This window comes from Anopheles funestus, chromosome 3RL, assembly GCF_943734845.2.
Source record: "Anopheles funestus chromosome 3RL, idAnoFuneDA-416_04, whole genome shotgun sequence".
Classification (NCBI taxonomy): Eukaryota; Metazoa; Arthropoda; class Insecta; order Diptera; family Culicidae; genus Anopheles; species Anopheles funestus.
The window spans coordinates 46736372-46761667 of NC_064599.1; the positions used below are offsets into that span (position 1 = coordinate 46736372).

At 42.0% G+C, this 25296-nt stretch overlaps 2 protein-coding genes across 3 annotated transcripts in view; both read left to right on the forward strand.

The window, feature by feature from the left end:
• LOC125767753 (nuclear pore complex protein Nup160 homolog) overlaps positions 1–25296 on the forward strand; it is a 76497-nt gene that overhangs the window by 12458 nt on the left and 38743 nt on the right. The gene's annotated exons all lie outside the window — the stretch shown is intronic.
• Positions 1–25296, forward strand: part of LOC125767758 (rho GTPase-activating protein Graf) — a 54383-nt gene that overhangs the window by 4474 nt on the left and 24613 nt on the right. For both annotated transcript variants that reach the window (XM_049434640.1, XM_049434638.1), the window contains exon 2: positions 10275–10432. In XM_049434640.1, the coding sequence (XP_049290597.1) occupies positions 10275–10432 (158 nt within the window). The remainder of the gene's footprint in view (positions 1–10274; positions 10433–25296) is intronic.

A 25296-nucleotide genomic window follows, 5' to 3' on the forward strand; every position in this document is an offset into this window, starting at 1 on the left:
AGAATGCGAAAGTGAGAGTCGGATATGGGCTAGGATATAATTACTGTTACTGCGTTCAATTACGATAAACATATACGCACTCATATAAACACATAATATACTAAACATATTCAAAATCCGGTCCACAAAGGAATAGGGACAATTATGCATTAAGTTATATAAACCATTGTCATTCGACCTATAAGAAAATATTTAAAAAAATAAGTAAAAATAATTGGCGCATTTCGCTCACATTCCGCAAGGCTTCAAATAATGTTCCATCTTCTAGCTCATCGTTTCACCTTATCCAGCAGCTTATCCTGGCGGAGAGGAATTTCGCTCCTGGAAGCGCATCGCACAATCGCTCCTGCGTGCAGCGCTCCTTGTGCACGTTGGTCAGCTCGGAACAAATTTCGGAATAAAATTATTCTTGGGGATATTTAATGTTTTTATTTATTGTTATCATTGATAGAGATAAAAAATTGCATTTTTGGTTCAGTTCAGACCATATGGCGCTCAATAAATTGGTGTTTTTGGACGTTTTTCATACGCTTTCTTCTGACAATGACAGGTTTTTCAATTGTAAGGGGTTCTAGTTTCGGTTTTTTGTTTCTAATATTTTATATAATAGCACTGGTTTACTTTTTTATTCATTTTAAGAGGTAGAAAGTTGTTTTTACCACTATTTTGGGTTTTTCGGTTCGACAATTATAGGTAATTTTTCATCTGTCGAACACACATGTCTAAAACCACACCAAACTAGTTGTCAAAACTGTTTGACATCCCTGTACTAAGACCGCTGGATTCCGGTGGAGGGCGTCGGGATATGCGTCGGGACACACATATACTTGTGATGAGCTCCTAATCATCTCGATGTGTATCGTTTGACGGTCCGAACAGAAGAGAGCGAGCCGGATGCTGTCGATCAGTCTCTACCATGACCGGTTTGGTTAGACGGTGACGGAAAGTTTCCCGTTTGTTACTGAGAATGAGCATGATTGTAACAACATTTAAAGATATTCACTGGTATTATAGTTCAATCGTATTGATTGGATGAAGACTGACAATTACCAAAGGTATTGATATCATTTGCACAACTTATCTAACACAGCCTTAAATTCTCCAAAAAACGTTTTAACAATATCTGGATAGTCAGAGTCGTTCTTGATTTTCAACCTTTTAAGTAGCGAAATTTATCAGATTAACTCATCAGAAACAGATTAATGGATCAGATGAATAGAGAGCGTTCATTATGACGTCATTATTATTCAGTTGTTTACAATTCAAATACAACGGTTTGTAATAATTTGTAACGTTCCATCTCTTGAAATCAAGCCTATATGTAATAGACACTCTAAAAACGCATCCAGCAATGTAACGGAGAAATTCCAAAGTTAAAATTTTCAGGATTAGCTCTCTCTCTCTCTCTCTCTTCTTGGCTTTTAACGACCTTACGGGCGAAATGCCTTCCCTTTTTGGCTTACTAGACTTATTTTTACCACGTAGCCGGATAGTCAGTCCTTGCTACAGGGGGACGGTCCGGATGGGATTTGAACCCAGTCATGCCGTGTGGACCGGCGCCGTTTATCACATGCACCACCGCGCCGCCCCATTAGCATTCAGGAATAGCACATGATCTACTTTGTGCTAATCTAACAAGCTAAAATAACTAACACTTTTTCTTTTGTTTCCTTGACAAATTCTACTTCAATTGGCCGACAAAAACGTACAATTTGAGGTAGTAAATTAGGCCAAATTATTATGCTCCTCATGAAAGGCGCAAATGAAAGGCGGATAGGACTTAACGCTGATACAAGTAAATGGTTATCAGAAATGATGGCGCCTTGTAAGATGCCGGTTTACCTTTCTTTACCCGGTACAGATACAGATTATTCTAAAGGAATCATACCTAATATGGAACTCCTTCACATTTTTTTAAACCCCTACCGCGGCCTTATGTGTTACCCTAAAGTATGGATTGTTCAAGGCAAGTACTTTTAATTATTATTATTATTTATTTATTTTACCGACGGACTGCTTAGTCCACTCGATAGTGATCTTGAAGCGGACATTATGTGTACATAATTAATTAACGTGCACAGTACATTTCACAAAACTTTCGCACAGCAACTTATTGGACATACTCTTTAAATAAATAGACAGATTGACGCAAAACAAACTGTGACACTAAAGGTTACAGCTAATTACACGCAAGACGCTAATACGGGCGGCCAATTCGACTGCTGTAGTGCCTGGTTCATAAAAATCTCCCACTGTGTTCAGTAGTCGACACATACGAACCAGCGGGTCACGGGAGCCGCAGGAGGTCCGTACCCAAGCAAAAAGTTTCGACTTGTCAAAAGCAAATGCCGGAATGTCTCCCTCTAAACAGTATCCCGTGCCTGCTCGCACTTACACTGAGCGAGAGTCGGTCAGAAAGCTCGAGTCGTGTCTGATGAGTTTTCTCATGCCGTTCGCTTCTCTTGGGTTATGCCCTCTTGCTCGTACTCACGCTCGTTCTACCGTCGATACAAAAGTGTACAATCCGTGCAGTTGTCAGACTGCTCCAAACACCAACAACACCAACAAATGCATTGGTTTACAACAAATCGAAGCTACCCGAGTTGTTCGCGGGATCGTATACAGAATCGCTGATGAATCGCTGTACGTTTGCTTTCCTAATTTTTATCATTATTATTAACATAATTATTAGTCCATATTATGAGAGGCGAATGCACCAAGACATCATACAAAAATAAAACAACAGCAAACATGATCGAAGCCTCTTTATGTTACTGTTTTCACGCTATCACGATTTTGTTGTGAGCTAATAGACGTTTTGGGCGTTGGAATCCGATTTGATTATACGACCGTGAAATAAAGAGCCACCAAAGTACTAGTTCGTCATATGCTCACACTGCAGAATTATCCCAACATTTGTATCATGTGTATACGTCGTATCATATGAATGGAAGCATATGCATGGTGATCCCAATAATTCAAACGATATTTTTATCTTAAGGAATGTATGCATGGCTTGTTGTTCAGACCCATCGTCAAATGATCAACCGATGAAATAATGCGCAAACTATTTGCAACAAGGCGTTCTGAAGAACGTTAATACAAATCGATTGCGTGGCCGGTGTTCCGCGAAGCATTCTTCTAATGCTTGTCTTTGCCGGCCAGAGTTGCTGATCACAACATTTCATTTGCTATCGATCCTTTCATTCAATTGCTCATTGCATTGCATTGCACCAGCTAAGCCCGTGAGCCAAACTGTTTCTGTAGGATGCGACCGTAGCGACACTTCCTGGAAAACTAATATTAAGCACAAAACATATCACAACACAGCTGAACGTAACACATGGAACATTCTCTATCGTTCCCTTGTTACCAGCAATCGATGCCGTGCGAAAGATGCTCAGATACTTTAAATAAAAGGCGCGTGTAGAAATTGAAACGCAATGAAACATTTAACAGCAATCTGTACATGAACGTACTTCGCGACATCTGTAATGAACCTATTCGGTATCAAGCAAGAGCCAAGAATATGTACGATTGATTGTACGAATGTTCTGGTATGGCTTTGCATATTAGATGTCACGAAAGGCTACGAAAAAAGGTATGTTTATTTTAACAACAAACCCATAGATAATTCAACAAATATCATTGTAAAATCCTCAAAATAAAGCTACGTAAAAACGGTCCGTGTGCGAGGATCACCATTCTATGTTCAAAAATAAAAACACTCGTACAAAATACACCAACCTAAAAAACATTATCGCTCAGATCAGCGCACAACATTTTGATGCATCGCGCATGAACCATCACCAACAATAGAACCATAACAGAACAACTGATGGTACTTCGTTCGAGGCACTGCACGTAGAACAAAACCTGGTCCGTATCAATCCTTTTGGCGCCAAATTGTTGGTACCATCGGTTCGCGGACGCCTGAAACACCACCTCCAAATGTAAGTCTGGGATCGATTCCCGATATTTCCTACCATTACTATCTTTGCAGAAAACACACATGGGCGAGCTGGCAATATCACTCCCGTATATGACTATCATACTTACCCTTGCGCACATCGCGCGAGGATACCCTAACCATGAAATAATAGTACGGTCTAATCCTATACCACTAGTCAAAACGAAACAAACCGACAAGCCCCAGGCAGAACGAACGAACGAACGCGATGCAAGACACACCAGCGCAGAACAGAACTCGCGAATCGAACAAATACTAGAATGAGCAGGAGCAAGCAAGAGAAAAAAAAGACGATCGACCGCCACATATAGAAAAAAAGTGTTGTGGCAACGGCTGTGACAAGCTTTTTTGCTTTAATTTTGAAATTGAGCTTTTTGCTAGACATTCGCACGATGACAGCAAAAATCCGCTGTTTGGGCGAAATCGACTGATTTCCGGAACAAATTTCGCCAAACGTTTCGGTATACGAAATATAGGTCGAAATTTATGCCGAAGTTCATTCCAAACGTCCGATTGGGGTAGATTCGTGATGGCTAACCCCGGCTCTAAACGCTTAGTAATTGTCGCGTTTGCGAATGCGATTCAGAAAATTTTTGCGAAACTCCATATAAAAAAATTGTGAAAAGTCGCTATACGTCTATTTTTTGCGAAAAATCGCTATTCGAAGCGCGACTTGACGCCATGACAGTTTTCTGTAATGACAAGGTAAACATGGCAATAACAAGGTAAACAAATACAAATTTAAAAATTAAATCGTTTGTGTGTCATTAAATATTGTAAATTAAATTAAAAAATCGAGTGCTATTTATTTATTAAAAGTACGTACGTGTTGTATATAAATATTGTGAATATCAATAATATTTTTAAAGCAGAAGAATCATTGTTAATTAAAAAAAAATCTCATATCGTGGACAAATGCATGGCTGCATTGTTCATGAATTTATTACTTGTATGTTGAACATCCCATCCGGACCGTCCCCCCGTAGCAAGGACTGACTATCCGGCTACGTGGTAAAATATGTCTAGTAAGCCAGAAATGGCCGGCGTGACCTGTAAGGTCGTTAAGCCAAGAAGAAGAAGATGTTGAACTTACTTGAACAAGATAAATATTAGCTTAGATAAATTAATTAATAAATTAATTAAATTAATTGATTAGAAAAAATATTAGATAGTACACAGCGATCCCTTTTGGAAGCTGTGTTGGAATCGTGGTTGTGAGTACCTGTATATTGATGGTAATTTGGAAGCTGTGTTGGAATCGTGGTTATGAATACCTGTATATCGATGGTACGGTGACAGTCAGGAAATGAGAAAAAAGGAGGACAAATTTGGTTACACGGATTCGAAGATTTTTACCTTTATGCTACTCGAAGCTGCTTCTAATTTTTGCTATCCGACTTCTAATATTCGATCCCGATTGTATTTTGCCCGGCGTATGACGCGGTGGAAAAAAACATCTTCGTTCATCTATTTATCTTGTTACAATTTCTTCTGACTACCGGAAAAATTATGACAAGATTTTCCAGCGTCAAACACACAAGAAAATAAAACGGACAAATCTGCGGTACTGTTAGCAGCATACGTTATTTGTATCACAGGAATCAACAGCATCCGGCGAGCTTTCTTGATGGTCCGTTGTTTTGAAACATCGTCACTGGGCTTAAAAAACTTGCCTTTCTCATCAACTACATCAAAACAATAAATTTACTACTTATTATAATTTTCTTTGTTTAAATGAATTTAAATTTAAATTTAAAATCGAATTTAAAAGTTTAAATTCGAAATTAATTTCCCGCTACTGGCCAGATTGAAAACATAAACAAACCTTGCACGAGAAAACTTAAGCAATCTTGAAGTCGCGCCGAAGTCGCAATTTTTTTTTGGGAAAACTGTGCTACGATTGTCGCGTTCGCAAACGCGACAATTGTTAAGCATGTAGGCACGGGGTAACATAGCACGAGCTCGCAGCGTCCTGGCTGGTACGTAGAAGAAGTGCACCTGTTGACTGTCAACCGACTGCAAAAAGCACAGGTAACCATGCCATGAACAGAAGTATCTGCGTGTAATACAAAGTACAGAACACTACTATAAATAGAGTACAGGTTGAGTAAATATCAAGAATTCAAGAAAAAGAAAAGACGAAGCAAAAGGAAATGATGAATATTTTTTGCTTAAATCGCTGTATTAAGATCAATGCCTGATGGGGACGCCCAGTACTTTATGTACGCGTTCTCAAAAAACGTTAATTTGAAAAAACTGTCATAAAAATCGCGTTCGCAAACTTTCGCACAATAGCTCTTCGCCACATGAAAGTACATATTATGGTACTTTCGCCTCGACAAAAGTTCCAGAATGGTTTCAAGCCAATGTTTAAAAAAACATGATATTTTTCACGGACTTTTTGCAAACATTTTGAAAATTTAAGCTTAAATTCTACACAAATCAGAAACACGAAGATATATACATAAACAATATTGAATTTCCTATCTAAATCACAAAAAACTATCAAAATCGATCCAGTATTTAATGATTTAAATGATACACACATTGATTTAAATTTCAATTCACTTCCAAAAAAAACATGACTTTTTAATACATTTTTTCACCAATCTTGACTTTAAAAGCCTCGTTCTCCGAAACAGATTAGTTAGAGACTTGATTTTCTGGATTTTTTTTAGTTTAATCCTGTAGATTAAAAAATCGTGTTTGGTTTACCACTAGTTGAAAGTGGGGGTTTTTTTTTTATTTCATCCCGGCAAGTTTCCATCGTGTTGTGGTGCGAAACTTTGCTCCTGCGTGCAGCGCTCGTTGTGGTGCGAAACTTTGCTCCTGGGAGCGCATCGCACAATCGCTCCTGTGTGCAGCGCTCCGTGAAGAGCGAAATTTCGTTCCTGGGAGCGCATCGCACAATAGCTATTTTGTACAGCGCTCCATCAAGAGCGAAACTTCGCTCCTGGGAGCTCATCGCACAATAGGTCCTGTGTCCAGCGCTCCGCGCGGAGCTACCTCTTTTTCCTGTGGGCTGTGCGAGAGCGCGCTCAATAAGATGAGCTCTTGACCCAACACTACTCGTATCGTCAACCGACGATTGTTGACCACCAAATGCTTGATTTGGACGACGTAGTCGAGGTGGATGGTCTCCCCGGACGGTCTTCGTCTTCGACTTTCTCACGGCCATTTTTGAAATCACTGTACCATTTGTACACATTTTTTTTCGACATAGATTCTTCCCCGAAGGCTTTTTGTAACATCCGCAATGTTTCCGCAGCGTTTGTTTCACTGCGCAAATAAAATTTGATACATGCGCGCTGCTCCACAAACTTGGACATGGTCAATATGAACAAACACATTTGGCGCCGCTCCGAAATTAATTGATGTTGTGACTTGATAGATCTGTCAAAAACATAACAGGTTGGCTGATAAGCCCCCGGTCTAACAAAGAAAAACACATTTTTTTGTCGAAATTCGTTTTTATTATTCAACATAGTTCCCTTCAAGAGCGATACAACGATTATAACGACCTTCCAATTTTTTGATACCATTTTGGTAGTACTCCTTCGGTTTTGCCTCAAAATAGGCCTCAGTTTCGGCGACCACCTCTTCATTGCAGCCAAATTTTTTCCCTGCGAGCATCCTTTTGAGGTCTGAGAACAAGAAAAAGTCGCTGGAGGCCAGATCTGGAGAATACGGTGGGTGGGGAAGCAATTCGAAGCCCAATTCATGAATTTTTGCCATCGTTCTCAATGACTTGTGGCACGGTGCGTTGTCTTGGTGGAACAACACTTTTCTTCTTCATATGGGGCCGTTTTGCAGCGATTTCGACCTTCAAACGCTCCAATAATGAATTATGAAATGAATTAAATTGCAAGCAATTGCAAGAAACCTGGAAAGCGCACAAAAATTCTTGCAATTTGCAAACTACTGTCAGTTTGCTTAGCGAGTGTATGTAGTCATAGCGGCTAAAGTCTGAAACACGACCCCCCCCACTCACGGTCACTCATCTGCGTGTCAATTTTTCGTACAGGGTGGTTCGGAGACTATGCAATGTGGCCTGAATTTGATTTTTTTTTACAATTACTATTAAATTGTAAGGAGGTTTTCGCATAGTGAAAAATGATTTATTCATCGAGGAACCAAGTTCCATACGCTGTTTGTGAAACCGTAAAATTTTCTTCATTTTTGGCCCAACTTTGCCCCATAGCTCCGCCGGTATCCAAGATATCGCCAAACTTTCTTCTGGCCATGGCTAGAGGGCACTTGTGGCTACATTTCGTCCATGCACCACTAATCGCTACCATGTCTGTGGCCGGAGCTATTCGCGAAAGCTCCAACGGATCGCCAATCTTTGACCTGTGGTCGATAGATGGCACCAATTGCTACATTTTCTTCTTCGACGGCCATGCCCTCAGGTGTCTGTGTCTCGAAACATAATTAAAATAACACGCAACCGATTTCGAACCACCCTGCACGAAAAAAAGTCACTCAAATGAGTGCCCGTGAGTGGGGGGGGGGGGTCGTGTTTCAGACTTTAGCCTTTTAACGACTGGGTCTGACACGTAGTTAAATAAACGATCGTCACGAGCGTACGCGATACAAATTAACAGTCGTTTATTCAACTACTCGAAATTTTTACCCATGTCTCTTATGGGCCTTGACGACTAGTCGTTAAATGTTCTAACAGTCGTTAATTCTAACAGAAATGTTTAACAAATGAATTCGGTTCATGCAAAATGAATTTTTAACGACTGTTAAAATCTGTTAACTACATGGCGATTCCGGCTATTATTGTTATATCTGCTCCAGAATCGATCATCATTCGAGTTGGTATCTTATTTACAATAACATTTACGTGTCCGCGTTTAAAATCAGATGCTTTATTTATCCACACAATTTTAATGCTATTCTGCTTCCGACCAGTGGACCATACTAACGCGGAACTATAAAATCCCGGCATGTGTCCGTACTAACGGTATTGACGGCATCTATGACTATTGTGGGCATTTTCAGGCATTATGGTCTTCACTACACTTTCTACACTTACACTTTCACTACACTAAGACTTAAGTTGTGAACCCGACTTCCTTTCCAGGTTTGCGTTATTTTCTGTTTTGAAATATGGTTTATGACTGCTCACCACGTACTACGGCTACTGTTTTCTTCTTGATATTTATCATTGATGTCATGATCATTGATCGGATCATGAATCATTGATAAAGCATGATTTATGCCCTCTAGACTTTTACTCAGTCATTTGACTGAGGTTACTCAGTCTAGGCAGTCTAGGCATTACTCAGTCATTTGACTGAGGTTACTCACACGTTTAACTTCTACACGGCTCACTAAACAAGTACGAACATCTGCATAGCACTCATCGCTAAGTACACACACAAATAGCAAACATTTTCCGTCTTAAAACGCCAGCTCCGATTCTAGCACAGACTTGTTTACGCGACACGAGCACGCTACAAATTTTTCCAGCTTCGTTTGCACTAGGTTCAAGCACCCATAATGTCTTTCCATCTCGGAGCATGGTGAGCTAAGCTCGTCTTCAATTTGGCAACAGTCAAAAATCAATGCAAAATCAAAATCAGCCAATGCCGACGGTACTATATATGAAACATATTGCTCGTTTTCCTCTATTCCTAGCATCCGCAGCAACAATCGTACACGACCGGCATCGTCCAACTCCTTCGCGTCCTCCTCGAATAGACTTCCGTAGCGAGTAAACAAAAATGCCTCTTGCTGCTGGTGTAAGGATACCTACTATGACAAAAAAGCTCATAAATTTGTATGCTTTCTGAGTTGCCGAGAGTCTTCTCGGCCAAAGTCTCTTCATAATGTTGGTTTGCCAAATTAGAATTTTTTGGGCAAGCATTTTTTTGGGTTGCGCGCATACATCCTTTATATAAAAGAGAGACAGCAATTGCCCTAAGTTGCAGCCCTTGCGAGTTCTTAGAGTGCCTTCAAATGGGATAAAGGTCGAGGTATTTTGGGTTGGGATCGGTTACGATGTTAGGAACAAGAGTTGACTCCGATAAGACAAAACTCTACAGTTATACAGTTTTTTTATGTCTCATCGAAGGCAGTTATCAGTATTACATTGTCATATCCTTTCGGGATTTTTCCATGCATCCACAAAGAAGCATAACTCCATCGTTTGTGACAATTCGCAGTGCGAAATTTCGCATTCTTTTAATCAAATTTCAATGCACTAGCGAAAGGAGATTAAATTTATTTTTCACAATTTCCCAATTTGCCTCAACTTAGTTATTTTATACTTTCTTTTCTTTATCTTTTGTTTTAGGTCTATCACGTGCGCAGCGAACATTGTCCAAAAGTTTAAAAGAATTCAATTTTGAATGCATTGGCTCTACGCAAACCGATGATGAACAAGTTATAGCGGATAGTTTAAAACAATTTAGCAAACTGATATCTTCCATAGAAGAAGAACGAGATAATATGGTAAGTATTGAAATATGTTTTAGGAATTTATTAATATTATCGTTAAGAGCTGCTGGCTGAGATCATATCTTATATTTTTTAAATTTGGTAAGGGTTTTATTGATACCTATAAAAATTGTGAAGCAATTGTGAGCTTCACTATTGCATTTACAAAACAGCCGAGAGTGAGCTTTGGAACTATCATTTGTCAAAAAATTCTAAAAAATTGATAAAAAGAATGAATCAGCACACTTGATCCGGTTTGAACCGTGGAGGGAGAGAACTGGATTCGGACTAACGCCGGTGCATGTCCTTTCGTCTCTCTTGCTCTATCCACAGACAGGGTGGCCACTCAACCGGGAAATCGGGAAAACCGGGAATTAGTCGGGAATTTTTTTAAACCGGGAAAAACCGGGAAATAACCGGGAATTTCTCCGGAAAACCGGGAAAATTTTATTTTTTGCAATACCGTATTTATCATCAAAGTGTACAATTTGAAGTGTTTTTTTTATTCAAACAGAACGGCCTGGGCGTATTGCTGAAGAGTAAGTTCAATCACCATGAATTTTTGTGTATTATTCGAGTTTGGTGTGTCTACACGTTCTTCCTAGCACACATCTTTTCTTTTTCTGGCTCCTTACGTTGGGAGCCACGAATGATGTGTACACGTCGAGCTGCCTGCGCTTCGTTAGATGAGTGCAATTTAGAATAGTTCATCAAAAGATACGAAGAGAAAACATTTCACGACGCTTGTGAAATAGCTGTGACCATTATGAAGGCGCTGTTGTTGTGACCCATAGCCATGCCCCAGTGCTCTGACATTTTATGTTTTGTTGATACTGTTTATTATTATCGTTATATCTTGTCCGCCACTTTGGGTTCACAACGGATATGACTTATGCACTAACTGATTTGAAAACGAAGAATCTCACTCATCCTGGATAAGCATTGGTTAAAGTTAAACTCTGCATATTTTTGATTAAAACTACGTATTATTGTCGGTCGCAATCATTTTATCACCTGGTAGCAGAACAATATCATCCGTTTTCATAAGTCAATAGTTTATGTAATAATTAAGTCACATCCGCAATCGTTTTTTTTGTACATAGATTATTATTTTTTGAGGCGCGTCTATTTTTCCTTTTAATAATTTTGCAATAAATATGATTTTGGCGTTTTCACGGTGATTTTCTAATGTTTCCAATCCTAATCCATGTCAGCAACTTTATGGCATACCTCTTTGGATTTTTTCGATTCTTTTGATGCATCGTTCGGTACATGGGCACCCCACAATAGATCCAAACTGAAGGATAGGAGGGACTAGACTAACAAACAGAGTTTTTATACAAACAGGATCATTTAATTAGCTAGTCATTTTACGAACTAAATCAAAAGTCCTATCGGTCTTACTTATTATGTTTTCATAGTGATTTCGAAAAGTAAGCTTGTCATCTAATAGGACGCCAAGATCATAAATCCTATCAGCACCTTGTGTCGCTAGTCCACTTATGTTGTATGAATACTAATGCCCATTTTGTTCCATAGCTCGGTTAATTTAGCCCATAGCTCTGTCCATTTAGTTCAACTTGACAAATAAGCATCACGTGAAACATTGACTTTTAATTAACAGTTTCTTCTTCTTCTTGGCTTAACGACCATACACAGCTGTCACACCTAGGTCACGCCGGCCATTTCTGGCTTACTAGACTTATTTTACCACGTAGCCGGATAGTCAGTCCTTACTACGGGGGAACGATCCGGATGGGATTTGAACCCGGTCCTGCCGTGTGGACTGGCGCCGTTTATCACGTGCACCACCGGACCGCCCCGGATTAACAGTTTATGGATATTAATACGGTGTTTAGGAGCATCATAATAAATTAAATTCATAGATAACCAGCACAATCAAAGTATATTGTTATACCTATTATATTATATTGATATATTATGTTATTAAGGATATTGTTATGTTTAATTTTGAATTTAAAAAGTTTTGACTAATCTTCTTAAAATGTCCGTTGTTGCTACATTCCCATTTATTTTTTCAAAAAAAAAATGGTGTCATCTTTGAAACACCAAAACAGGACGGCGGCGGCTTGTACTAACTTGAAAATAGAACAGTTTATTTAAATTTTATTAGAACAATGCATCGAAATTGAATCACGTAGTAACAAGTTACAGGCCTCTAAATTTGCAGATAAATCCGATTGTGGTTTACAACAAATGAGCCTAATTTCTGGCGACCTAAGGAGAATTGAGTAATCGAAATTGGTTTGTCTACCCAAGTAGCCATTTGCATAAAATTGGGTTAAGTTTTATATGATAAAGAACTTCGGCATTAATGTACCGCGCAATGTTTATTTACAACCGAGAAAATAAGTGTAGTGAACCGCCAAAAACCGGGAAAAACTTGGAAAAAAACCGGGAGAAAACCGGGAAAAAACCGGGAATCCAAAATCCTGATTTGAGTGGCTACCCTGTATAAAATTTTTGCAAACGCGTTTCGCATACAATCGATTCTAGTCGGGCCGAGCGTCATCGGACGGCCCGCTGTCATTCGCTGATGAACTAGTGATGGGTAAATTCGACAAAAAAACGGAATCGCTTCCGAATGACTCCATAAATTTTGGAAGCGGTTCCGGAAGGTAGGTGCAGTACTCCGAATTCGGAACCGCCCGGAGCCGTCCGGAGCCGTCCGGAGCCGTCCGGAGCCGTCGGAGCCGCTAGTTGACAATGATATAACCTAGATTATTGCACTATCAGCAAATTTTATATAATACTAGCTTACCCGGCAAACCTAGCTTTGCTCTTAAACATGCCTTTTGTAATTAAAGCAAACATTTTGAGTGTTCAATCTTGATTCGTCTGGTAGTATTAGAGTGGCGATTAGAGAATATCGTTGATTATTTGAAAATTCTTAAATTATTGCCATTCTTAATCCAAATGATATTCCAAATCAAAGCAATTTTTCTCATTTTTTTGTGGCTCTTCTTCTTCTTTTCTGCTACTTCAGGAGAAATTTCTGGCTTTCCTTTACGATTGGGACCAGGTCCTTCCGTGTAAGGCGCCGATTCCACATGTACCACCTAGCCGCTAATCACTAAATAGCATTTTAGTTTTTTTTAATTATTCGCACACTTGCTTTTTACTTATTTATCATTCACTTTACGCTTCAATGAATAACATTACACAAATAAATCGTCATGTGTACCTACTTTGATTTATTTATTCGTTAGAACTTTTTTGTTTCAGTAGTTATTCGTGTTGAAAAAATGGCTATGCCTACTTGATAACTCGTAGGAAAAACAGAAAAGAACTCATAATAATGGCCAGAAGCCACCTAGCGAAACGAAAAGTAGCGGTAAACCTATTCTCATACCTAACGAACGTTCAGCGAAAATTTCATACAAATCGGTTCAGCCGTTTAAGAGGAGATTGCACACTAACACCGCGACACGAGAATTTAATATATGTATATAGATGGTTAAAATTAAAAAAAATAAAGCAATCTTTATTGAAAAATAAATAAATAAATAAAGCGCTAGCAATAACGGACGGCTCCGGACGGTTCCGGACGGTTCCGGACGGCTCCGAACGGTTCCGGACGGTTCCGAACGGCTCCAACGATTCCGACGGCTCCGGCTGCCGCCTAGGCGGCTCCGGACGGTTCCGGACGGTTCCGGACGGCTCCGGACGGCTCCCGGCGGAATCGTGGTTTTAACCTAGCCGGAATCGGAGCCGGAGTTGCTATGCTCGGAAGCGGTTCGGAGCCGTGGGTGCGACTCCGAGAACCCATCACTATGATGAACTGCAAATCCACTATTTTCCTAAATGTATCACGATAAATACTTCGGTATGGGCTTTACTGGTGTACATTTACTTGGGGGACCCGTACCAGCAAGAACTATTTTATTTATATCGTCAAAAATTGAGCAGCTGGTACAATCCATCAAAGCAATGTTTATCAAGAAATTTATTGCTTTGTAAAATATTTCAAGTAAGCCACTTTTTAAACTACACTTATCGGATCTCAGTGGGCCGATTTTGTATGGGATTTGACAGCGGACCGAGCGGATTTTATAGCAACCGCCGCTTGCGTCCGATACGTGTAGTTTGGCTTTTATGTACGATTTTGACCGGAACATACCACACACAGAACGCGTGACGCCAAGGAATGAAGGCAGAGAAAAACATGCCGCTTCATTGAGGCACCATCCGGATGTTTTGTTTTGTTCGCAACAGTACTTGGAATCCAAAGCTTGAGATAACACTTGTAAAAACAACAGCAGCACAGACACGTCCGATGGCTGACACCAGCGTCGATAGAATGTCAAAGACAAAATGTGATCATCGCAACCAGGTGGTCAACGAATCGAGCATTTTTCTAGCACTTTCCATTATTTTTTCATAAATTATTGCGTTTATTTTCGTACAATGTCAATTGGGAATGGCACAAATCCATACACAAATCGCAGTAGTCCGTTTTGCTCAAAGTCAAAGTCAAAGTCAAAAAGTTTGCGGTTAAAAACAGAGAAAGCTGCAAACTTTACGTCAAAAAGAATTTTAGCTTGTCGAGCTGAAATCGTCATCCGCAAACATTTTGACAGTTGGTTGAAAACTCCCGGAAAACACGACATTACATTTATGATCAATAATGTTTAAGGAAAACTACCATATATTCTCCATTGTAGTTTAATTCAATCGAAAAACTCAAAAAATTACCTAAAGTGCCTTTAATATGTTCGGCAAAATGTTTATGCAAAGAAATGACAGTAAGTTTGCGTCAACATAAAATTTTGGGCGTTTATGTGAAATTCACGCGGCTAAACGAACCGAAATCTTTTTGACGTAAACTTTTCAATAATTTAAGTTTGCGCATGAAGTTTGCGGGCCATTTACCAATACCTTAAAGATATCAATTTATTCGCCATTTAATTCGTCACACTCATTACCTAACATAAATCGTGAGGAAGATCACGCCAGTCCGATTTGTGCACGATTTTTCACCGGAACCTTTTTCACAACAAACAGGCACCATCTCGCTCGGTCCCGGAGCTTCCGCGTGTATGTTTTGCTCGCAACATTGCTCGGAAAATATAGCTGCACCACCTGCTTTACGCGGATGATGCGAAATTGTTCCAACCAATACGCTGCCAGGAAGATCAACAGCGTCTTCAGGACATCCTGTGTGCGTTCCAGTCCTGGTGCTGTACGAATGGTTTGCAGTTATGCGTCGAGAAGTGCGTTGTCGTTTCGTTCGCCAGGAAGCGAAATCCCCTTATTCGCACGTGTACTTTAAACGGTACAGACCTTGACCGTAAAAGCTGTGTTAGGGATCTAGGAGTGCTCTTTGACGAGAAGCTGAGCTTCCATGACCAGCTTGAGCACGTCGTCACTAAGGGCAATAAGGTAGTTGGCATCCTAAAAAAGCTTGCGCGCGACATAACCGACCCGGTTGCCATAAAGATGCTGTATTGCTCCTTAGTTCGGTCGGTGGTGGAATACGCATCCGTGGTGTGGTTGCCCACATCTGCACGCTCGCTGGCGCGCCTGGAGTCAATCTAGCGCAAATTTACACGGTTTGCGCTGCGTTGCTGGAGCATCGAGGTTGACTACAGTGGACGCTGCGCGTTACTTGGCCTGCAGTCGCTGAAACAGCGGAATTGTAACGCGCAAAGTCTTTTCGTCGCAGGACTACTTAACAATCGTATCGATTCGCCGGCGTTGCTCTCCGCAATTGACATTTACGCCCCGGCAAAATCGCTCCGTGCTAGAACACTACTTGACGTAGGGGAGCGTCATACTCGGTTTAGCTCCTCTGATCGGTTCCTCGTTATGTGTCGTGAATTCAACGCCGTTTGTGATCGTTTCGAACCTGACTTATCGCGATTTGTGTTTCTGAATTGTATACGTGAAGTGCGGCCCATTATTTGTTAAATGTTATACAACATAAAAGTTCATCTAACGCAATTAATGTAAAAAATGCAACAAAACGGTTCACGGGGCCACATACGGTCCGTTGAATTCAACTAATAAAATAACAAATAATGAAGGATTAGCTATGGATCCTTCTCATCCATAGGATGAGCTATGAACCAGACGTTTGAGTGTCTTCAATCAATAGCATATCTGGAGCAGTATTGAATCTAATTGTTGGGACAGTGTGGTGCTTACGTTGCAAATGCTGCTTATGCAAATGTTTGACGTAGTGACGAGACACCTCCGTAACGTCAAAAAATTGAATTACCTGTGCCAAACGGAAACGCCGTAGGACAGAAATTTTTGGTCAATAAAGTGTAATGGAAAGTACATTTTTTCGTGAGAATTAACTATAAAAATTGAATGCGGAGGTGGCTCGTTCTTTTGTAACATTACTAATACGAAAAACAACAGTGGTGACGAGAATTCCTAAATGAACCCAACAAAATATAATTTTCAAGCACCAACAAGAAATGCTTACGCAAGGAACAGCAAGCTTTCGGTAATGAAAGTAAAAGAAGAAAATTGCAGGTACGAAGGTTTGTTCCCCGATGACGCGAAGATTTTGAATTGTGGAATTATGTTACGTCTGCTTCTTTGAAAGATCGGAGAAATGAGCTACATGAGCTCAATCATGCTAAATCAGGCAAAGGATTTCGACTTCGCGAACACTGTGGAAACACCATACAAACAGTTTGGAGACCGTGAATCCACCGTGTGCAAATGGTTAAAGTGTTTGCAACTGAAGAATGCTGAAGATTGTAAGGATTCCTCAAGGACATAGCATTTTGACATAAAGAATGACATTAGGCTGCAGTTTTGTAAAACCGCGTTTTAAGGAAACAGAAATTAAAGCTTCGAAATATAGCTTTAATTTGAAATATAATTATCTAATTTTTTATAATCTGATTAAATGTTTATTACAAAGATAACAAATTATAATTATGGATAAATCAAATTATCTATGAAGAGTGTGTTTGTACATCGATACATATTGCGAATGAGATGTACATTGATTTTGTATGTAATGTTTAAATTAAACTAATAATAATCCTATATAATGGATGGGACAAAACTCATACAAATCGTTAAGCTTTTTTTATTTATCTGAAAAAATGTTTGAAATAACCGAATAACAAAGCATAACAAACGCACGAATTTATCTGATTCATACATACATTTACAATAATTGGCATGGCACAAGTAAAAATTTTTATTATTTTTCATAAAATCAAAATAAAAAAAATCCATATAAAAAAACTAGTGGAAGGTATCATAGACCCCACTAACTTAATACGCAGACTTAAGAAGCATTGCAACAACAGATTTAGCTGGTGTAATTTGTAAGATTATCTGTGCAGTTGTATGAAGGTTGTGTATAAGTAAACGCTACTTTTGGAACAACGCAAATGTTGTAACGGCACAAACTGTCAAACAATCTTTACCCAAACAAATATACAGTCGAGCTATCCTTAACCTATCATTAAATTATAAACCATTTTAACATGCGAAGTTAAACCGTTTACCTAACATTCAGTAATAAACACTTATATGTATGTGTGGAAACTGTGTGCATTCTGCACTCTTCGTGCAAAATTGCCTTTTCTATTTTCTCATTCCAATTATCTTTATACTGTATTTATACTGTATCGACCATTATGTCGACTCCTCACAGTGTTTCGACTTAGGCTCATATTGTGATGAGAATTATCCTAATTTGCTATAATCTGGACCGGTCATCCTGCACACAACGACGCGTTGTTATTTACAACAACCGTAAGTTTCGTTTTTACCGTTTTTAACTCTCACGCATTTTACCAGATACAAATGCCTGTTTACTTTACACATGGTCGTCGCCTTGAAATCCATAGTGTACCTGTTTACTTTTCAACCAGGTTGTTTTTGGAATTTTGGATCTAATTATGTACCTGTTGTAACCAGTTTTTTTTATTTTTCTGGACGGCTCCGATTCACCAGGTCGATTTGCCTCTAACAAAGCCAGCATGGTAGCTTGACGAAATCTGTGGCAAGTGGCGCAAGTCTGCAGAAGAATATTCGGGACAGGATCTTATGGGCAGCATTTAGGACTGTGATGGCTTTTTTTAAACAATGATGGGGGTTTATTGAGCTTCAAATTACAATAATGATATTATTACTTGTTGTAACCCAGCCCTCATCTCGCTCCCATGGAACGCTCACGGTTTACTGCACGACGTGCAGTCGTCGTTGGTGATGGAGGAGGTGAAGATGGCCGCCCACTTCGCTGCTCGTGTTGTGCTCTCGCTCGCTGGAGACGCCTTGCTGCATTCCATCTGTCAGCATATTTCTCTCAGCGTTTGAAGCTCATCCGTTATCCGGCTCCACCGTTCAGGGCTCTGGGGCAGGCAGAGACTGAATGTTGTCAGGCGTGACTGCGTCAGGCATTCCGTCACCCAACACTTCCCCACGGACAGCAGCAAACCGTGGACAGTCGAACATAACATGCTCCGCAGTCTCGTCAACGCCAGAACACCATGAGCATTCCGAGGACGACCTGAAGTTCATGTCAAACAGGTAGGCACGGAAAAATCCGTGACCAGACAATACCTACGACAACTGGAACGTCACGTCTCCATGCTTCCTAGAATGCCACGCCCTCACATCCGGTAAGACTAGGTGCGTCCAGCGAGTGTTCCGGCCGGCCTCGTCGCTAGCTGGTATGTCTGATCGCGCTCTGATCGTCGCACCTCATTGGCGGTTTCGGTGCGGTCCTCCTGATACAGTCGACGATAGACTTGACTATCTTCCTCTATCAACTAACAGATGGGAAGGAGACCGGCCTACAACACTGCCGTCTCCCCTCTTGTTGCCCTACTAACACGAATCGCCATTTTTCGCTGTACTCGACAAACAAACCTGCGACATTGTTGTCTCTCCAAGCCTTCCGACCATACTGGAGCCCCATAGCGAAGGATAGAGTTCGCTACGGCCGCCAGCAGCCGGGCTCGCGACGATCTCCGTCCGCCATGGTTGGGCAAGAGACGCATTACAGCCTCTGCGACCTTCATGGCAATCTCCGCAGCCTGATGGACATGCGGCAGCTAAGAGAGATGCTCATGCAACCGCACTCCAAGATAGCGGATGGAGCTCGAGGATCGCACAACCACCCTGCCGACACTGATGCTATCTGTTGGTGGACGCTTGAGGCTGGAGATCAGCATCATCTCCGTCTTCTCCGGTGCCAATGAAAGACGGTGCGGGGACAGCCAGTCATTGACGGATCCAACTGCAACCTCTGCCGCTGCTGCTGCCGCCTGTGGTGTCAGTTCTGGCACCAGAACAATTAGATCGTCGGCATACGCGATCACCTCGGCCGCAATCGGCAGCGGTATACTGAGAAGCCCATCGTAGAGCACATTCCACAGAGTGGGAACCAAAATAGATCCCTGTGTAACTACCGTGCTAATGTGCTTCTCGACAGGGCCTTCGCTGGTCTTGATCACCAACCGCCAGTCCTCGAAGTAACTACGCAAAATCCTACGCAGCGGTGGCGGCACACCCTTCTTGCGCAATGCGTCGGCGATGGACTGCCAAGGTGCGGAGTAAAATGCATTGCGTATATCCAAGGCCACCACCACCAGGCAGCGGTTGTCATGCAGGTTGGTCCGATGGAAGGACATGGCCTTCTTCTCAGCCTCGACCACTGGTTGTTTCGCGTTAATGGTGGATCTCCCCCGGCGAAAGCCGTACTGCTCCTCCGAAAGCCACGGTGCATGCGGTTCTTCTAGGTACGCGTTCAGCCGGTTAAGGATCAGGCGTTCCAAAACGTTGCCGAGTGCATCCAGCATACACAACGGCCGGTATGAGGAACTTTCCCCAGGAGGTTTGCCAGGCTTTGGCAGCACTACCAGGCGCTGCCTCTTCCATTGCGACGGGAATACGCCGCGATCGAGGCAGTCCTGGTACAAGCGGCAGAAAATCTCCGGGTACTCACTGATCGCCGTTTTCACCTCTGAGTACTCCGGCCCGTTAACAGGCTAATGAGTCGGAAATAGCCCGTCCCAAACTCATTCTCCTCCGCAAGTCGAACTAGTCCGAATGGCCTTCTCCATAGTCCGCTTCGCAATGCGGTGCTGTTATCCTGCAAGGCTGCGCTCCTGCAGATCCACCGTTTCTCGCATCCGGACAAGTGCGACCGCACACTCATTTCGCGTACGTGTCAGCTATGGAGTCCACCAAAATAGGTCACGATGGGTCAAGGTGCGACGTAGTGACCCGCGCCATCGTTTCATCGCATGCCTCCAACATAGCATCGACCATTCCCTCATGTCAGACCGCACGTTGCGAGAATCCTGCCGCCGTAAGAGCGACTCGGAATGCCTCAGCTGTAAACTGGTTGGTCTTCCACCTCCAACAAGCGTGATGTGAAAACGACGCTTGCCGCTGCTGACGACCACGCTTCTACTGTTGCCGATGGTCTCTCTGCTGCTGCGGGGTGGGCGGGCCGACGGTGAAGAGAATGTATCGGTGATCGGATGCCGAGTAGAACCGCATCGATGTGTCACAAGCCACAGCCCACGTGTCCGGACGCGCAATGGATGTGCTAACAAACGACACATCCACGATAGCCCTGGTTTAGTACTCGGAGTCCCAGCGGCTGGAGGGTGCTATACAGCTTTTCCCCGTGCCTGTTGTTTCTCGCACTTCAACATTCGTCGTGCGCGGCGTTGAAATCGCCCGCAACCACTACTAGAGGGTGGGAGTAGGCTTCCAATTCCATAGCCTCTAAGAATCGGTTGAACTCGTCCGAAGAAAGTCGCGGGGGAGCGTAACAGCTCACGCATACTACTCCCCCGATCCGAGCAGCCACCATCCCTGGCGCTGGACTGTTCCACACCAACTGGATGGGGTTGATCCCGGTGGCTACTATCGCAACTATTCCCGATGAGTCTTTCGCCCAATTCTCGTTGTTGTCTGGTGGACGGTATATCTCCGAAAACAGCAACACATCCATTTTCTCCGTGCGAGCCGTTTGCAATGCAAAGTCCTGAGCGACACCTCCACCACCCAGGTTGGCCTGCAAGACCCGCAGAGGCTGCATTACACATGGCACTGCACCGACAACTGAAAACTACAACTGGGATGACCGATGACCAGGCTTCGACACTCTCGAGCAAACTGCTCCATTTCGAGGCAACGAAGACAACGTTGTTGCCCGATTGGACGCTTTGGCACAATGGCAGAGCATCAACTTCTGCCCATAGAGCGTCTGCGCCTTGGCCAACGGGAGACGAACACGAGCACGCTTTGTGCCATCATTCAGCTCGCACATATCGACGATAGTAATTCCGGAGTCCTGTCCGAGCTTGGTCTCAACCACCTTCTTGATATCATCTTCGGTAGCGAGGACATCCACGTGTGTAATCAAAATCGCTCCCATCTCAGTCACCATTCGGGTCACTCCTTCCTCTGCAAGTACTTCCTGGATGCGGTGAGCCAACTCCACACTATTTGCCGACCGTTTGATGGGCACACTGAGATGGCCAAGTCCGGTGCGGCGACCCATCCCGATGTCCGCGCGAGCTTTAGGTAGACCTGCGTCCAGGTTACCCCATCTGCCGGAGCAATATCTATGCGATCGAAACGAACCACTCGCCGTTTCGACCGGTGTTGCTGCTGTTGTTGCTCACGTTGCCGTTGCTGTGCCATGGGCGGCTGACGCTTTTGTTGCTGCTGAAGCTGCTGTCGTGGCTGCTGCTGCTGATGATGCGCCCCACGTTGTCTCACGTCTTGAACCGCCTTGTTTCCCGCCCGGTTGCGAGACTTACGGCTCACCACTTCCGCATATGTTGTACGATCCTCGTCCTCAGCCAGCACGGCATAATAACACGTGTGGGGCCGATATTGTTGCTGTGGAAACGACGAATCCAATTGCTGATAATTGGTGTCTCCATTTCCCCCCAGCATTCGGGCCAGCAATTCATTCATGGCATCCCGATCCCTGAGGCTCTCGTCGCACGGGCGGTTTGCCTCATCCCGTGCAGCTGCCTCACGCAGTGCACTCTGCTCCCGTTGGCTTGGCATTATTTTCGCACGTTCAGTTCCTGTATAAAACACGACCTAATGCACCGTCTCTGCACTGAGTCGAAGGAGCACCGTCCACTGAACTATGTTACTAACTTTCAGCCTCTTTAATGTGAAATTAGTCCTTCTTTTCGCTGCTTTTATCTCCCCATACAAAATGTATGGGAGAGTTTCCTTCACTAATAAAAGCACCTAAAGTGTCCGTTTTTACACGGTTTTCACCAGCATTGTCAAGTATACGCCCAAAACATGTAGTGATTAAGGTGGTGGGCAACGAGAGCTGACAAAAAGGTGAAAAAATTGTGAAAACGGAGCTTTAGTCACTTTTTTCAGCTTTTGACAAAATTTTATTTTCGGGAAAATCCAAGACAAAATGTTGACAAGAATAGTGACAAAAAGTTGACAAATTTTGACGTTCGCTCAAAATGTAAACAAGCGTGCTTTAAAGATCGTATATCGTGAATTGCTGACCATTGCGGTATCCTCATTCGTTAAGTTAACTGTATTTCATCCCTACAAGGATGCAGACCATCTTAATTAATTAATTAATTAAAAACCAAAATTACTTTAACATCGCGTTGAATTTTCGTGTACGTTGAAGATAATGAAGATTCTGTCAATCATGGGTTGTTTGTCATAGTGTGCAAATGTGTACACGGCCACGGGAAAAAATATTTTTTGCAGTTGACAAGCTGTTTTTGTCAGCTCGTTGCCAAGCACCTTTACTGTTTTCAGTACGTTTTTCACAATTCTACACACAGTTTTCAGCTTTAATTGGAGCGCGCACTAAAAAGAACGTGCTGACACTTATCCTGGACACAAACCTCAGGACTGTGATGGCTTGGAAGTTAGCATAGTCCAGCCTGTCGCTCTTTTTGTGCACTGGCCCTAAATCCTTACGATCAGCCGATGCATAGTGCTGGCAGGTGTCTCCGGGCCCCACTTGAACAGCTCGGTCAGCAGACCATCGCTGCCAGCTGACTCGTTGTATTGCAGTTGTTCATGGCACTGATGACTTCGTCCAAGGATGATGGGGGCAATTCGTCATCATCATGCTGGCTGCCGAAGTACTGCTCTCCGCTGCTTCCTGCGCCTGATTCGGCATCTCCTGCTCCATTCAGTTGTCTGTCGAAGTAGCACTGCCAGCACTGGATAGCTGCTGCATCAGTTGCTGTGGATAGCTGCTGATCCCGAAGGAGCCCGAAACAGCGTTGGAGCGATGACCGGGAGATGGGTTGACGACCGGCGCTAGCGAGGATAAAAGTGTGGGTCGAAGCGGGATACGCACTTTTTTCGATCAGAACGCGCATCAGAAGCACAGTGATTTTTTTAACCCTCGATACACCCGTGACAAATAAATAGCGTTAAAAGAAACTGTGCCGTGTCGATTGGTAAAAGTCGTGGAAAGAAAGGTGTCTGTTGCGAAGACGCAACACTATAAAGAACATATCAATAGAACAACCTAATAGGGATCGTTGATCGATGTTGGCCCCTCGATAGGTTCTGACGTTTAGCATGCCTTGTCTTCGATAGGGGTGTAAAAGTTAATGAGGCTGACTCAAAAATGATGATTTTTGAATCGTATAATTAATATACAGTCATTTCTCGAGTTACACCATACTCGATTTTCTCGCGAATTCGAGATACACAAATCTACACAAAAAAATCTACAGATACACAAAAGATAATCTAAATTTCACGGGTCATATAATCTACGCATGGGGAATTTAATCTTTATCTGTGAACTTTTGAATATTCTCTAAATTTTATTTTATCAGTGTAAATTTTAGCTTAATTAAAATCTATGTAAATTGTTGTAATTGAATATTTTAGTTTTAATCGCGTTTTAAGCGTACTCAATCCATTCATACGAAGTATAAAAGATGTCTTGAACGATATGTGAATAAATCGTATTACAAAAATATATCTTTTTTAAGAGCGTACTTGTAGATTCCGATTTCACTACCTCAATTCTCACGCACTGCCCACATCCACAACTAACTTTGTAGAAAGCCCTCTATATCCACAGCACGCACAAGCGAGACCGGCGCCTATGTATCGTCAAAATAAATGCACAAACTAATTTTCGGCTTGTTGATCGTACGGTACATCATCAACCGGAACAATGATCACTATTTCACACACAGAACACAACACCAACTGTATTCAACTGTGAGTAAAAAAGACAAGAAGTTTCCACAACATGTACCGACAGTTTTTTTTTCGTCACTACACAGCAAATTTTCTAAGTTTGCTTCAGTAATATTTTTTACTGAAAGCTGTTCAGTAATATACATCGATTTTCATACACAAACGGAAATGTCTCAAGTCAAGTGAGCCAAGACAAACGGAAAAAAGATTTGTATTATGAAACCATTCTTGTGACAAGACAAGATTCGTCAATTTTTTTCTTTCGTTAAAGCTGTATCAAAGCAACGATGGATGTGTGAAACTGTTCAAAATGACAACAAAAAACCGATAACAACTCCCATTACTCTTAGCTTGAGAAAAGATTGTGTATAAAATAATTGATGAAAACATTGAAATAATTTTCTCCTGCTACGTAAGTGATACAACGGAAGATCTGGCATAACAAATACGACTCCTTTGAATTATTTCTGATCCTTTGCCACTTATCACGCGAGCGCGTGTTAAGTATGCGAAATATTTGTGCAAAAAATATTTAACATGTTCAATGCCGTGTTTTTTTCTATCTCCGCGGCGTTTGGTAAGTTTTTGGGAATTGTCAGAGGACAAATGGATATGCGATGCTCTTTGTTGTTCCTAAACATATTCATTATTTTGAGCGAAAGCATGAAAAATTATTCATAAATTAATGTTTT